The sequence below is a fragment of the Zeus faber genome (genome assembly GCF_960531495.2).
Source record: "Zeus faber genome assembly, chromosome: 2".
In the NCBI taxonomy this organism is placed as follows: domain Eukaryota; kingdom Metazoa; phylum Chordata; class Actinopteri; order Zeiformes; family Zeidae; genus Zeus; species Zeus faber.
The window spans coordinates 25,062,444-25,079,938 of NC_137189.1; the positions used below are offsets into that span (position 1 = coordinate 25,062,444).

General features: G+C 38.0%; 1 protein-coding gene across 1 annotated transcript in view; it reads left to right on the plus strand.

The window, feature by feature from the left end:
- LOC307247674 (inactive dipeptidyl peptidase 10-like) overlaps positions 1–15,175 on the plus strand; it is a gene marked incomplete at both ends in the record, with an annotated part of 34,143 nt that extends 18,968 nt beyond the window's left edge. Inside the window, 14 exons of the mRNA XM_080023798.1 lie at positions 740–847; positions 2,272–2,360; positions 5,707–5,825; positions 5,980–6,027; positions 6,211–6,312; positions 6,480–6,549; positions 8,363–8,488; positions 9,095–9,160; positions 11,440–11,494; positions 12,161–12,260; positions 13,616–13,674; positions 14,351–14,420; positions 14,848–14,921; positions 15,065–15,175. Of these exons, the coding sequence (XP_079879924.1) occupies positions 740–847; positions 2,272–2,360; positions 5,707–5,825; positions 5,980–6,027; positions 6,211–6,312; positions 6,480–6,549; positions 8,363–8,488; positions 9,095–9,160; positions 11,440–11,494; positions 12,161–12,260; positions 13,616–13,674; positions 14,351–14,420; positions 14,848–14,921; positions 15,065–15,175 (1,197 nt within the window). The remainder of the gene's footprint in view (positions 1–739; positions 848–2,271; positions 2,361–5,706; positions 5,826–5,979; positions 6,028–6,210; positions 6,313–6,479; positions 6,550–8,362; positions 8,489–9,094; positions 9,161–11,439; positions 11,495–12,160; positions 12,261–13,615; positions 13,675–14,350; positions 14,421–14,847; positions 14,922–15,064) is intronic.
- Positions 15,176–17,495: the final 2,320 nt, after the last annotated feature.

A 17,495-nucleotide genomic window follows, 5' to 3' on the forward strand; every position in this document is an offset into this window, starting at 1 on the left:
CAACCTTCTCCTTTTCCTGGGTCAACAAGCTTGTTTTTTTTCCGGAGCCGCAACATTTGGACCATGTTTTATATGTACCATATCTTCTCAAATATAAACCGGTACTCAAATAAAAAAAGGTAAACAAGGCAGAGTATGAGTCAGTGTGTGTGTTTTTTTTCTCTTCCAGTAGTGCGCACCGTGCATCCTGTGATGCAAAATAATGGAAGTTTATTTTATATGTATTTATTTTGAGGAGCACAAACCCAGTTGAGGTAAATAAAAGCCCCGGTCACTATTTGAGGAAATACGGGTACTGTCAATATGACATTGACTTTGATTTCACTATTTTTTATTTCATTTTTTTCATCTTTATGTAAAGAAAAGCCACTTCCACCTCATCTCACTGTCGAGTTTGTGCTTCTTTCACCGCAGAGTTGTTATTGAGTATTCTACCTAGATGGCTACCTAGATCCGGCTACCTAGATAGATAGCCAACTAACTAGATAACGAGCCAACTAACTAGATAACTAGCTAACTAGTCTTAGCTGACCTGTTACCTTTTATTACAGCATTAGAGCATTGCTTTCCCTCCACATTAAACATGTTTTCATTCTTCTCCTTCTACGCCAGAGGCACCAGGAGACGTCAGACACTTGGCTCTCAAAACAGGTGAAGCATTGCATGGTTTTTGAACAATAAATTCCATTATAACTTAAGATGAAATGTTCTGAAGCCTGGTTCTGTGGTTCTCCTGCAGAACGAGGAGCCCTGGTTCTCCAGGGACAGGAGTCGAATGTTCCTTCTGCTTCCTGTCAGAGTGGGAGCTCAAGGAGACTTCCACCACCTCGCCATGTTCTCCTCCAAGGTGATCTGCTGTTCATGAACCATGTTCCCCAACAACGTTCTTTACTGTTCATGAACCATATTCTCCTCCAAGGTTCTTTACTCTTGATGAATCATATTCTCCTCCGAGATGATCTGCCGTTCATGAACCATGTTCCTCTCCAAGGTGATCCACTGTTGAACTATGTTCTCCTCCAACGTGATCCACTCTTCCTGAACCATGTTCCCCTCCAGGGTTCTCTACTGTTCATGAACCATGTTCTCCTCCAAGGTGATCCGCTGTTGAACCATGTTCTCCACAATATGATCCACTGATCATCTGCTTCTACTGAACAATTAATGGAAACAGCACTGAAATGACCTACAAATACCTGCCTGATCTGAATCACTCTGAATTCTTTCAATGCTTTCACCATTGTCCAGTATCGACACCAGTGTGTGTCAGTAGTTTACCGTCAGTGAGCCAGCTCTCCCTGGGCCTCATTCATCAATATGTGCGTAAAAATGTCCTTTGTACTTTGTACTTTGTCCACAAAAGAACTGGATACGTAAAGTCAGCACCAGATTTATGACACGTGCGTACCGGCCACATTTGTTCCTAAACCTGTGAGTATGTTGATAAATTGAAACCATTCTAAATTGACAGGCGTCAATGTGCAAATTAGCATAAACCACCACTCGATTTCTCCATGTAAGGAACTTCCTGGTTGCGGCACAGAGGTAAACAAAGAGGAGGAGCTGACTCTACTGCACGTCTGCTGTGGCTGCCGGTCAAGGAGCCGGTAGATGGCGCTTCTCCGGAGGATCGCAGTTACATTACTTCACCAGAAACTGTGGATAATACTAAGATATTGCCAGTGGAAATCACCATCAGCCATTGGTCACTCAGTTAACAGATCATTGATCACGATCAGTAAACAGATAGAAGTGCTCTCTCTAGAAGACCCATATCAATATCCATAAATATATCTATAAAGCAAAATAATCCATTGTCAAACCGGTTTGTAGATTAATATAAATCCTTTATAGCCTGCGTGTGTAAAGTTGACCAACTGAACATACACCGGAGTTAATTTAAGGATGTTAGACTTAAACATATAGAAAAACACACACACTTCAATGCAAAAAAGATCAAATATAGGTGTCGGATTATTATTGGTGGTAAATATTTTTTTATTATTATATTGTTTATTGTATAATGTTGGATATTTTCTTATTTCTGTATCATATATATTGTTATATATAACTTGTTATATATAACTATAAATATATAAATATATAAAATTATATATAACTGTGTGAAAATGCACGATTTAAGCAAGAATCTTTGCGCCGCACTGTTCATGAATTAGGCCCACGTGAGCTGTGACTGTGTTGTACTCTGGGTTTGTATCTTAAAAAAGTGCATGAAAGTACAAAGCGTTAATCTATGTTTCCTCCTCCCAGTCTCAGGGCAAACAGAAGCTCCGTCTCCTGACGTCTGGAGACTGGGAAGTGACCAGAACAGTAGCGTATGACGAAAACAGACAAATCATGTCAGTTCCCAGTGTTGTTGTTACGCTATAATAATATAGAGATAACATAGAGCCAGCCACACATTATCTCTAAATATCCCCAGACAGGGTGGCCACATCTGGTATCGCTCTGAAGGTTATTTAGTGATAGTGATAGTGACAGTCTGGTTGCACATCCTGCGTATTACTCCCGACTAAATAATATAATACACAGAGAAATCAATTTTTTATTTACTAGTATGACTAGTTTTATAACTAGTAAGAATTCGGCTACAAATAATTAGTTACTGTATTGTGTAACTATTTACTGTAATAACTATAATTTTATATAATAATAACCTATTTCCTGTTATTAATTATACTATTATACTGATTGTTTCTGCTACATGCTATGCTAGTGTTAGCGTTAGCATGTAGCGGAGTGATATGAGGGACAGAGATAGACGGATGAAGAGAGAGAAGATTGAGATGTAAAGGAGGGCATGATGAGGTTCAAACATTTATATTAAATGATTTAAAATATATATATGATATACTGTTTATATATATATACATATATACAGTGTGTGTGTATATGTATTTGTGTATATATGTATATATGTATTTAAACCTCTTGAATATATGTGTGTATATATATATATATGTGTGTGTGTATATATGTGTGTGTATATGTATGTATGTATGTATGTATGTATGTATATATATATATGTATGTACAGTATGTGTATGTATATGTGTGTATGTATAAGTATGTATATACTGTGTGTGTGTGTGTGTGTGTGTGTGTGTGTGTGTGTGTGTGTGTGTGTGTGTGTGTGTGTGTGTGTGTGTAAAAATACTAATTTCTGTTTTCTTCCGCCAGATACTTTCTGAGCACGGAGAACTCTTCACAACAGAGACATCTGTACAGGTGACATTTAAAAAACACCATGTGTTCACGTGTCTATGTTGTTCATATGTCTATGCTGTTCATGTGTTTGTGTTCATATGTCTATGTTGTTCCTGTGTTCAAATGTCTATGTTGTTCATGTGTCTATGTTGTTCATGTGTTTGTGTTCATATGTCTATGTTGTTCCTGTGTTCAAATGTCTGTTGTTCACATGTCTATGTTGTTCATGTGTTTGTGTTCATATGTCTATGTTGTTCCTGTGTTCAAATGTCTGTTGTTCACATGTCTATGTTGTTCATGTGTTTGTGTTCATATGTCTATGTTGTTCATGTGTTTGTGTTCACATGTCTATGTTGTTCATGTGTTTGTGTTCATATGTCTATGTTGTTCCTGTGTTCAAATGTCTATGTTGTTCATGTGTTTGTGTTCATATGTCTATGTTGTTCATGTGTTTGTGTTCATATGTCTATGTTGTTCATGTGTTTGTGTTCACATGTCTATGTTGTTCATGTGTTTGTGTTCATATGTCTATGTTGTTCCTGTGTTCAAATGTCTGTTGTTCAAATGTCTATGTTGTTCATGTGTTTGTGTTCATATGTCTATGTTGTTCATGTGTTTGTGTTCATATGTCTATGTTGTTCCTGTGTTCAAATGTCTATGTTGTTCATGTGTCTATGTTGTTCATGTGTTTGTGTTCATATGTCTATGTTGTTCATGTGTTTGTGTTCACATGTCTATGTTGTTCATGTGTTTGTGTTCATATGTCTATGTTGTTCCTGTGTTCAAATGTCTGTTGTTCAAATGTCTATGTTGTTCATGTGTTTGTGTTCATATGTCTATGTTGTTCATGTGTTTGTGTTCATATGTCTATGTTGTTCCTGTGTTCAAATGTCTATGTTGTTCATGTGTCTATGTTGTTCATGTGTTTGTGTTCATATGTCTATGTTGTTCATGTGTTTGTTGAGCATGTTTTCATGTGTCTATGTTGTTCATGTGTTTGTGTTCATATGTCTATGTTGTTCATGTGTCTGTTGAGCATGTTTTCATGTGTCTATGTTGTTCATGTGTCTGTTGAGCATGTTTTCATGTGTCTATGTTGTTCATGTGTCTGTTGAGCGTGTTTTCATGTGTCTATGTTGTTCATGTGTTCATGTGTCTGTTTAGCATGTTTTCATGTGTCTATGTTGTTCATGTGCTCATGTGTCTATGTTGTTCATGTGTTTGTGTTCATATGTCTATGTTGTTCATGTGTCTGTTGAGCATGTTTTTCATGTGTCTATGTTGTTCATGTGTCTGTTGTTCATGTGTTAATGTGTCTATGTTGTTCATATGTCTATGTTGTTCATGTGTTAATGTGTCTGTTGAGCATGTTTTCATGTGTCTATGTTGTTCATATGTCTGTTGTGCATGTGTTAATGTGTCTATGTTGTTCATATGTCTATGTTGTTCATGTGTTCATGTGTCTGTTGAGCATGTTTTCATGTGTCTATGTTGTTCATGTGCTCATGTGTCTATGTTGTTCATGTGTTTGTGTTCATATGTCTATGTTGTTCATGTGTCTGTTGAGCATGTTTTCATGTGTCTATGTTGTTCATATGTCTGTTGAGCATGTTTTCATGTGTCTATGTTGTTCATGTGCTCATGTGTCTATGTTGTTCATGTGTTCATATGTCTATGTTGTTCATGTGTTCATGTGTCTATGTTGTTCATGTGTTCATATGTCTATGTTGTTCATATGTCTGTTGTTCATGTGTTAATGTGTCTATGTTGTTCATTTGTTCATATGTTCATATGTCTATGTTGTTCATGTGTTCATACTGTGTCTATTGTTAATGTGTTCATGTATCTATATTGTTCATGTGTCATGTATCTTCTGAATATTGTTCATGTGTCCATGTGTTCGTGTGTCTATGTTGTTCATATGTCTATGTTGTTCATGTGTTCATACTGTGTCTGTGGTTCATGTGTTCATGTATCTATATTGTTCACGTGTCCATGTATCTATATTGTTTATGTGTTCATATGTCTATGTTGTTCATATGTCTATGTTGTTCGTGTTTTCATGTCTGTTGTTCATGTGTTCATGTGTTCATGTATCTATATTGTTCATATGTCAGTGTTGTTCATGTGTTCATATGTCTATTTTGTTCATGTGTTCATGTGTCCATGTTGTTCATATGTCTATGTTGTTTATGTGTTCATATGTCTATGTTGTTCAAGTGTTCATGTGTTTATGTTTCTATGTTGTTCATAAGTCTATGTTGTTCATGTGTTCATTTGTCTATGTTGTTCATGTTTCTACGTTGTTCATGTATTCATATGTCTATTTTGTTTGTGTTCATGTGTCTATCTTGTTCATGTGTCTGTTGTTTATGTGTTCATATGTCAATGGTGTTCATATGTCTATGTTGTTCATGTGTTCAGATGTCTATGTTGTTCATGTGTTCACATTGTTGATGTTTCCCTCTACCCTCTCAGTGTTTCGACCCTTGGTCTGTTTCCACGGCGATGCCTGACCTGTGGTCTGAGGGATGAGTGTTCCTTCTACAATGCTGAAATCAGTCCAAACTGGCAACACGCCCTCCTCACATGCAAAGGTACAATACATTATCTATCTGTCTGTCTGTCCAGTTGTCCATCCGTCTGTCCAAACTGGCAACATACCCTCACATGTAAAGGTATATATGCTGTGTGTGTCTATATATATTTTTTTGTTTTTTTGTTTTTTTTATAAAGTTTGATGTGATTCAGGTCCTGGAGTTCCCGCTGTGACGATGTTGGTGCTGGACGATATGGACTGTGAGTTAATTCATGACAGATATTATTATTATTCTTATTATCGCTGTTAATACTACTGTTCTTATTCTTATATAACTGCTATTACTAATATTGGAAACATCATTATGGCTCTTGTGTTCTTTTCCATTCTGTTCTATCTGATCATATTTCATATTTTTCCATGAATGCATTGTGTGCTCCTAGCAGCCTTTCTCCTCCTGGAGGACAACGCTCCTCTGAGGTCCATGTTGGAGACCAGGCGGAGCGTCCAGAGCAGCACCAGGAGCATCCCCACGGACAATGGAGGTGGGGGTCTGTCTGTCTGTCTGTCTGTCTGTCTGTCTGTCTGTCTGTCTTTCTCTCTGTCTGTTTCTCTCTGTTTCTGTCTGTTTCTCTCTGTCTGTCTGTCTGTCTGTCTGTCTGTCTGTCTGTCTGTCTGTCTCCATGCTAACAGTTGCCTCTCGCCCCTGCAGAGCTCTCTGTGAAGCTAACGTTTCCCTCCGACTTCTCAGAGTCTTTCCTCTACGGCCTCCTCCTCATCATGTAAGAGCATGCAGCATTACTACAGCAACCAGTGTCAGTTCTTTCTGAATAATGGCCGCTGTCTGTTAATAATGACCATCGCCACGGCAACCACTTCACCTCCTGGTTTCACGTTTCCTCATACCACTCCATCTACATGCTAATGCTAACGCTAACTGGTAATAGTTATAAAACTAGACACACTAGTTGTAAAATTAGACAAACTAGTTATGAAACTAGACACTACTTGTAAAATTAGTTATACTTATTATGAAACTAGATATACTAGTTATGAAACTAGACATACTAGTTCTAAGATTATTCATACTAGTTATAAAACTAGACATACAAATTATAAAACTAGACATAATTGTTATGAAACGAGACATACTAGTTATGAAACTAGACATACTAGTTCTAAATTGATTCCTACTAGTTGTAAAACTAGACAAACAAATTATAAAACTGGTCATATTAGTTATAAACTCCACATACTAGTTGTAAAACTAGTCACATTACTTATAAACTAGACATACTAGTTGTAAAATGAGACAAACTAGTTATAAATCTCAACATACTAGTTATAAAACTAGACATAATAGTTATGAAACTGGACATACTACTTATACAACGAGACATACTAGTTATAAAACGATTCATACTAGTTATACAACGAGTCATATAAGTTATAAACTAGACATACAAGTTATACAACTAGACATAATAGTAATTAAACTGGACATACTACATATAAAACTAGACATACTATTTATTAAACTAGACATACTAGTTATAAACTAGACATACGAGTTATAAAACGAGTCATATTAGTTATAAACCAGAAATACTAGTTATAAAACGAGTCATATTAGTTATTGACTAGACATACTAGTTATAAAACTAGACATTAGTTATAAACTAGACATACTAGTTGCAAAACTAGACATACTAGATGTTAAACTAGACATACTAGTTATAAATATAGTCGTATTAGTTATAAACTAGACATACTAGTTATTAAACTGGACACACTAGTAATACAACTAGTCGTATTAGTTATAGACTAGACATAATAGTTGCAAAACTAGACATACTAGATGTAGAACTACACATACTAGTTATAGAACTAGTCATAGTTATAAACTAGACATAATAGTTATTAAACTAGACATACTAGTTATAAAACTAGTCATATTAGTTATAAACTAGACATACTATTTATTAAACTAGACATACTAGTTATAAACTAGACATATTAGTTATAAACTAGACATACTAGTTATGAAACTGGGAATACTAGCTATGAATTAGACATACTAGTTGCAAAACTAGACATACTAGTTATAAAACTAGTCATATTAGTTATAAACTAGACATACTAGCTATGAAACTGGGCATATTACTTATACAATTATTCATACTAGTTATAAAACTAGACATACTACTTAGAAGGATTTAAATGTATATTTAATACAACACAGATAATTTATACTATTATATAATTATAGAACCCAGAATCGTGATTGTGGCGCGGCCCGTTGCGGCCGCCTGCGCAAGCACCTCCTGTCGATGAAGCATATTTTAATATTTGTTTTGTATTTTTAGAGCTTATTGTGCGTAATCACTGGGTGTCATGACATTTCACTGCATATATGTATGACCGTATGTATATGTACTGTATGTGACAAATAATCTTTTGAACTTGAACTATAAAACTAGACGTACTAGTTATAAAACTATTCATATCATTTATAAACTAGAAACACTCGTTTAAAAAAAAAGCATTTCAAATCATTATTCCGTCCATCTCCTTCTCCCCCTCTGTCTCTCCCAGCGACTCGCCCCCCGGTAGCCAGGCGGTGACAGAGGAGTTTAGGCCAGGTTGGGACTGGGTGCTGGTGGGGTCAGAGGTCATCGTGGCCCGTGTGGACGGCGGGGGGTCGGGGTTCAGAGGTCAAAGGTAGAATCAATCAAAATGACCAAGAAGAGTTTTCCTGCATGATTTGAGATTTTCATGATTGGGTTCGAAATTTTTGGGAGAAGATTTGTTAACGTGACTTTTTAAACTAATGTTAAAATAGCAAGGTACATAAAGTCCCTGTAAAGTAAAAATAAATGTGTTCTGAGTTTGTCACACCACAGAACTGTGTGTTATTAACCACCCGGCCAAATTTGAATGATTAAAAAAATCACCAGGTATATAAAATTTGGCTTCAAAATCGTGAAAAAAAGGCAGTTCCCTCCGCTCTGAGACGCTAGGGCTGAGCTGAGCTGGAAAGTCTCAGCACTTTCCACATCACCACACCACACCAAACCACTGAGAGGATTATTTCGAGAGAGTAGATTTTACATTTGAGATTAACAATTAAAGAGAAATAATAAAACTATTATACGCTGAGGAAGGATCGTGGTCCTTCGAGCCTAAATTGAGACTCAAAACTATAGTATAGTATATATACAAAAGTATAGTATGGACTTGTTTTATTAAATTCATTTTTAATTAATGTATTTATAATTATTATTGTATTGTGTATTTATTGTTATTTATTTTATTGTTGTTTCTCAGGGTTCTGCATCAGATCGATCAGAAGGTTGGAACAGTGGACGTCCAGGACCAGATCACTGCATTGGAGTGAGACACACACACACACACACACACACACACACACACACACACACACTTTCCCTGAACACAGTTACGCGCTACGAAATGAAATGGGAAGAAAACTTGTAGCCAATGATGTTTGTCGAGGTTGATGTTAGCGAATCAAGGGTCATTTCAGCAGCAAGCTAAGTGTAAACAAACACTCTTGGGCCCGTTTTCAGGCTTGCCTTGGGGTGTGTTGCGGGATGGCTGGGTTTGTCATGGGGACCTGGCAACCCTGCCTGTGTTGAGTTTAGTTTTTCCTGCATTGTGACTGAACAAGCACAGGCGTGTGTTGCACCCTCAAGCAGACATGACTCCGTCTCTTCTATTTGGCAACTTTTATTCACCTCAGTTCTTGGTTGTAACAGTTTAACACAAAGAAGACTGTCGCGATTTTCAGTACAAGGAATGTAAATACGTGACTCCATTCTCTCCCTCGCTCTACTGCGCATATCGATGACATCACTCGCTCACGTTAATACTGAACTCTGACCTCTACTAAGTTACATTAATCAGAATCATATTTGGCACATTAAAAATATCAAAATACAATGAAAAGGAAGAATATCTTCTGCGTAAACAAATAAAATCTATTTCAGCTTATTTTAGTTTAAATAATCAATATGCAAATTCCCAAATAATTCTAGGTTGCAACACATGTCCCAGAGAGACAACTAGAGCAGTGTGTTGAAGAGCAACGGCCTCCTCCAGCAGCGATGCTGCTCCACCTGCACTCGCTAAAACTGATGGAGACCAACACGCATGGCCACGTTTACGACAATTGTTTAATGTCAGAGTGAAAGATGCGTCTTACCGAATTATGTGCCTCTTATGCTTACTGAAAAATATGGAAGAATTGGCAACCAGAATAAAATCAGAGCCAAAAAAAAGCTCATAGTGAATAAAAAAAAAGAAAGGCTTTAATCCTCTCTCACATACACAACACATACACACACACACACACTCGCGCATGCTGAGGGGAACGGGTCTTCTGCTTACATCCTCAGAACAGTGTCAATTTGTGTATCTAGAGAATGGCCTGATGATGACTCTAAACACAGTAGGGTCTATTAACAGTACAGTTCTAGGGTATCATGAATTGAGCGATTCCAGTCTGCGTCCTCTGCCCTTGCGCTGCTCGGACGTGGTGGTCCCCTGCTGAGTGCTGCTTCAGGTCAGACAGTCCGTGGCAACGATGGTGTGGAGTGACAGACAACTTGCCTTGTGATTTAATACTTCTCTCGTTCTTGCGAAACTGTTTTGGTTTTATTATTTCTCATGTCATTCCAAGCATGTGAAAACGTAGTGTATAGAGTAGGGTGTGCAGTAAAATACGTGACAAATTGCGTCCCTTTTTGATTCAGTATGGGACAGTGCATTTTATTTTCCAATATAGGACGATCCTGTATTATAAGGGACGGATGGCAACCCTACCTGCACGCCACTGCGCTTTATTTAATTAAATTGTCTTCTGGTAATACTTTCACCTAATTCTTTTCAAACGTAATAATGATTAATAATAATAAAGTAATACCTGTCACTCTGTAATTTTGCATGGTTCTTGTTACGACTAACTACAATTGAGGACGACTGTAAACGTCAACTTGCGCCTGCATGAAAGGATTTATCCGTTGCAGCATACATCTGTGCGTGACACTATTTTGGTGAGGTTGCGATTGTTGAACACAAATTTCCTTCTTAATACTAAACCGCCAATCTGGATGAAACTCTAACTACACCATGTTGGAACTGCCCCAAATACATATCTCATTAATTTTGTCTGTGGGTTTGTCGAATCCATGACATCCATAAAGTTCTGACGTCAGTTACATCTGCACGTGCCGCCATCTTGGTGAGGTTCTGATTGTTGACCAATCACTAGACTGCAATGCTATCATGTGACCTGTGCACGCAGTCATTTGCTCATGCACGTATGTTGTGTCGATAATAAAAAATAAAAACATTTACTAAATTATTCCACAATAATGGACCGATCTGGATCAAACTTGGATGACGGCATGTCGGAACTCCCCTGAATAAACATTTTATTCATCTTGTCTGTGAGTGAGGTGGATCCATGACATCCACACACTACTGACATCCGTTTTTCATTAACAAAAACATTAGGGCTTGACCCCTAATAACTGTGAGTTTTTTTATCACATTTCACTGCATATATGTATGAAAGTATGTATATGTATGTGACGAATAGACCTCTTGAATCTTGAATCTTGAGTGCATATGATAATGACTGTGTGTTGCAGGTATCTGGTGAAACTGCCATACGTCGACCGAACCCGCACTGGAGTCTATGGAGAGGTACCAGGATATTACTATGATACTACTATGATACTAGGATACTACTACGATACTACATTTTTTTTTTTTTTGTTTTATTTATGTTTTTATATTGTTGAAAAAGGAACTGTTCTAATGTTATTCTACAGAGATATGCGCTATAGTAGTCAATTGAGTATCTACTCACAGTTTGTAAATCCTTAGTAACTAACAAAGTTCTAATCCTGGATTACAGAGATTAGCTCCATTCTGGATCAGCGTAATCTCAAAGTAAAACTTCTGTAAAACTCAACAGTTAAAATGTGTCAAACCTCTGAGACATGACACTTCACAGCTTACGGAAAAGGACAAAATCATCAATGTGTTTCAAAATTCAGATGTTTGATTGATCACATGGTTTGAGGATCATTAGTGAAGACAACCACCAAGGAAAGTCCACCCTTCCACCTTGTTCTTGGGATGAACAACCTTGGTCCTCTCCAAATGCCTTCTGGGTAATCCGGCTCAGTCCATTTCACAGTTTGATGCATCTGGACCATCAGATGGATCCACCAGGACCCGAGCCTCTTTCTGGGGATTTGGGTTTTTATCCAGTGTGTCCTGTCCTATCCTATTCTCTCCTGAGGCGTCCATCCTCCGGGGATTAATAAATTCTCTTATCTTATCTTATCTCATCTCCCCCTGCAGGGCTACGGAGGCTATGTGGCGCTGATGATGCTGAAGTCCACGGAGAGGATGATCAGATGTTCTGGAATTCGGGCTCCGGTCGTCGACTGGTCCCTGTACGGTGAGTCCAGGACCAGTCTGGGTCCATTAGTATTCACTTTATTATTATTATTATTAGGGGTCCACCCTATAGGGCTAGAACCCTATTGTTATTGTTCCGGGAAAACGCTCTGAATTTTAAAATCGAAAACTATCTGGAACACAACAGTTGCATCCAAATCTATATCACAGACATGGTCCAATGCACAGAAATATGTCCAACCCAGATAAAAGTATCCAGAACACAATAATGACTCTCTTTGGTCCCCATTACTTTGCCGGATTAATGAAAAATATGAAGGAAAAAAAAAATTTAGTCCACAAAAACTTGTGACCATGTCGAAGAGAATCCACTGAAATGTGTGACTGAGTGAAGCGTTCAAGATCCAGCGAGGTGTCAGAAAAATAGAAGCCGTGAAATGGTAATTACTCGCAGAAATACCAGAACATTTTTCGTATTTTATGGTAGGGTTGGGCGGAAAAACGATCGTGATCATCTTCACGATAAAATCTTTCACGATAACGATGATACATTTATGAGATTGATTTTTCGATACAGTTCGATACAGAGTCCGTTTTTCCCCTAACTACAAAGACACGACGCGAACAGCCAATCGTACAGAGCAGAGAAACAACCTCTTGACACGAACAGCAGCAGGGATGAGGCCCCCGGAGCAATAAAGTTCAATATAAGTTCATCATCAGTTTGTTGCACAGTGAACGCACATTAGAGTGAAATATTCCCGGTAAGGGTGTGTGAAGTCCGCATTGACGGAGACGCACGACGCAGCTCGTTTCCCTCTCCTCCAGCATTTCACTGTGTACAAGGGAGAGAGCGCATATACCAAATTTTAGTGAAGAGGTTCCCAACCACCAACTCGCGAACCACAGCGTGCTGTGAGCATTTGCCCGGCCTTAGAGAACGCAGGCGGGATTCTTTCTGGATTGTTCTGCAATCTGCTCCACAGCAGCTAGAAACGGAGTAATTTAAATAGGTCTGGAGGTTTTTTTTGCTTTTTTTTTTTTTAATTAAATCAAATTTTCTAATTGTGGATTATTAACAGAAAAAATACAATGAAGTTCTAATTAGAACTAACATGTATTTATTAATGTTTTTATTAAAGTTTTTTTTGTTATTGTTTCCAGATGCCGAAAAATAGCCATAAGTCGGCATTGGCGCATTTGAGATTGCATAACAAGTGGTATCAGGATGTCAAATTTAACAATGAATGGAATAATCCTCTGCTACAATGAATAGAAACAATGATAACCCTAACCCTAACCCTAACCCTGAAAGAAATACATTTTTCTTCCACACAATACAGACATTCTATCTGACTGACTGTCTGTCTGGTTCGTATGTTTTCCCCCTTCCAGCCTCAGCATTCTCAGAGAGATTCTTTGGATTTCCAGCAACTGAAGAATCCAAATATCAGGTAGGAATCTGGTTTCCATATTCAGATCAAACTAGCATGACATCTCCTGGGAGCTGAGACCCCCATCTTCATAGTAAAAGTCTAGGTTAGCTTGTCAGCATCAAGCTAATGAGTCAAACCTGCTAAAACACTTAGGACTCCTAATTAAGATTTCCTGAACCTGGAACTACTCACACAGCAACACAACCATTATGTCATTTTATCATTCCTGTCCTAGACAGGAGATGGTTGACAAATGGCCCAAATCTGGTTGCCGGGGCAACTGGGCAACTGTTTTTGTCTGGCTCTGCTCAACATAAATAGGTTGAAAAACAGTTTGTATAGGACAGAAAAACAACTGAGACGTTGGAGATGTTCTGGAACAAAAATACATCAAATGAGTCCATGTCCTTCAGTCGTACCGACTGGAGGGGGAGGGATGGAGGGGATGGAGGGAGTTCTCGTCCCTGTGAAGGTCACAGTGCTTTCCTCTAAGTGGGTTGATGGGAACTGGGTCAGTCTATTCCTGTTTCACCCCAGCAGGGGAGGGGGGGGGGGGCAGCAGGTCATCAGAGGATGGATGGATGATAGATATAAGGATGTAAGGTTGGACAGACAGACGGATGGATGATGGAGGGATGGGTGCATAGTTGGATGGATAGACACATGAAGCCACAGTTCTGTTTCTTGTGTCCAGGCTTCTAAACTGCTGCCCAGCTTCAGCAGCCAGCAGGGGGCGCTGTTTCTGGCCCACGGAACAGCTGACGGTACGATAACGTACAGTGTATTTGATTTGAGTTTATAAAGAAGTGATTATTTACATATTATATTTATTTTTCAATGAATGTTACATGCTTTTATCGCATGATAATGTGTAAAATAATATATAATTTATCTAATAATAATAATATCTATATTTTTTGATAGAGGTTCATGTAGGTTGATGTTTTTGTTATTTTTTAGGTTTATTATAGATTGGGTTTTTTTTTTCATGACTTATTATTATTGTGTGTCCTGATGTGAGCTGCTGTAAGATGTATATAGCAGTATATATCAGGTACTACTCCTAACAAGTATTGATAATGCTTGTAGTACTACTACTACTACTAAAATAATAATAATAGTAATAATAATAATAATAATAATAATAACAATAATATCAATAATACTTATTGTAGTATTTTTCTCTTCCAGCGAACGTTCACTTCCAGCATTCAGCTGAACTGGTCAAGCAGCTGATCAAGATCGGAGCAAACTACACCATGCAGGTAAACACTGACGCTCAGATTTCCTACTTCCCACTGAACGCATCACGGGTGTCCAGGAAGGAGACAGAGCCAATCAATGAAAGAAACCAATCAATCAATTAATAAATCAATGACCAGCAAAACCTTCCAATCCTCCTCCTCAGATTTTCCCTGACGAAGGCCACTTCCTGTCGCTCCCCAGTGAGCAGCAGCTCTGTCGCTCCGTCGTCCACTTCTTCACACGATGCTTCCTCTCGACGCAGTTTCTCCAGTGAGACGACAGCTGAGCCGATCGGGCGTCGATCAGTTTGAGCACCTGCGCATCTGTATGAATATTGATTATATGTTTGTGTACGTGTGTGTCTGTGTGTGAATCTGACTGTGTCTATGTGTGTGCACGTCATTGTGAATATTTTCTACTAAATAAAAACAAAAAAATCTGGCCCGACATCCCGGAATAGACTGTCGGCCATCTTTGTGCAACTTTTAAAAGTGGTTGCCAGTTTCCAACCTTGCGTCAGCTGTTGGTTGCCATGAGCTTCTGAGTTTGAAGCCTTATAATAATAATAAAAATAACAAACAAAAAAAGACACCAGCAAAGTGGCCACATATTTAGTTTTAGGGCGCAAAATGTTGTGTTTTTATAGTAACTTGTGGTAAAGTTATTTTACATACATTTAAACATATACAAAGTTAACATTATATCAACATTTAGAGGAAGTAACATTTCTCTAATACTGTACTGCTTTCTGTTCAGTTTCCGTGTTGTTGTGTGTTCTGCTCTTAATAATAAAAGTGAGTATAAAGGTGAAAAGGTGTTTCACGGTGGATGCTGGTATATGCATTATATTCCAATTTTATATTGACAGAAAAAGAAAAAAATAACTGCAGGGAGAAAAAGAAACCACTAGAGCGCATATTAATTTTATGTGAACCAAATGTGCGCAATTAATATATCCCACATATATGATAAGAGACATATAGATATTGACTGTACAGAAGCCTGCATTTTGATTTTTAATGATAATGCCTTAAAATTATTTTAATGAGCGGCAGCGTCGCTCATTCTTATTCATATATTATTTTTACGGTGAGATGTCAAACGTAAAGGGGTTGGTGGAAACTACGGTACTCCTAACCGTACAGTAGTAATTGAATCAAACATAAAATAAATACAAATGTTAAAATAAATGCAATACAGAACGCAAGACACTGATCTCCGGAGACTTTTTCTCCGATAGATTTATACTTTTTTTTTTTTTTAAATCTATTGCTTTTTTTAACGATAAAATGGGATCAGCGGACGGGGAACAAACGGAAGAATTAAATCAACTAATGACGTCATCGTTGTGCGACCGTTCCGATAGTCATTATTAGCTGGTTAGCATTTCTGGGATTGTACACTAATGGCTTTCAGCAGCTTTTAGTCCCATTTTAAAACGATACATATGGCAGAGTATAGTATATATATATTATCCGTGGCGTAAGAATAGCAGAAAAGTGAACACATGCTCAGTGGAAGACGAAGGAAAACAGACATTTTCCATTGACTTAAGCGTTTGATCCATTTCCGGTCTGGACCACGCCTCGTTTTTTTTAATGCAACTTTCCGCTTCCTGTTCGTGTCCACGTCTCCGAATTTTTATTATTATCATTTTTAATCAAACTGTTCTCTGGGTCTTCATTCTTTTTTTTTCATCATTTTAAGGTTTATTTCGTACAAGCTCCGGGGAAAATCCGGAGTTAAATACTTCTGTGTAATGTCTGTAAGCAAACCGGAGAATAAGGCCTTGATTCTGATTCATCAGTGATCTCACAGCGCCATCCTGTGGTGCGGGGCAACATGACCTCTTCCACAGAACAAAGTCATCCTAAATAGTGAACCAACTAATAAATTATTCCATAAGAGATATGGGGGGGGCGGGGGGTATAATTCGATTCTTTCAAACAAAATTACACTTATTTGGACAGACCAAAAAGGCAAACACGCATGAAATGGCGTAACTACGCAAACACACCTTTATGTTAACAATGGTCATCAAACGTCAGTCTCGACGTTTTCACGGCGACGCCATCCAATAACTGTATTAGAATAACCACATTAACTACTGTATCAGAATGACGCCCACATCGACACATCTGAATCTACTTGGCTCAGACAGCAGGAAGCGTGTTATAGGACCGCGCGAGCACCGCGTGTCGATTACGCTCATTTGAGTATTTTTCGAGCTTATAGAGCTTGTGCGTAATCACCGGGTGTCATGACATTTCACTGCATATATGTACGACCGTATGTGTATGTATGTGACAAATAATCTGTTGAACTTAAACATTATCACTAGTGATGGGACAGCACAGGAACCTAGTGAGAAATTTAAGAAAATCCTTATCAAATTCAATTTATGAATTAAAGTGGGAAATTGGCCTAAATCACAATTTAATAAGGTTTAATGAGCTGCAATGAACAGGAATCTGACAATTCAACCACACTGCGGGTCATGGCGTTACTGTGTTGAACATTTTGGGGGGGGGGTTTGAAAAATCTGGAAATAAAGTAACTGAACGAAATCAAGATTGTGGTGGTTTAATGACCTA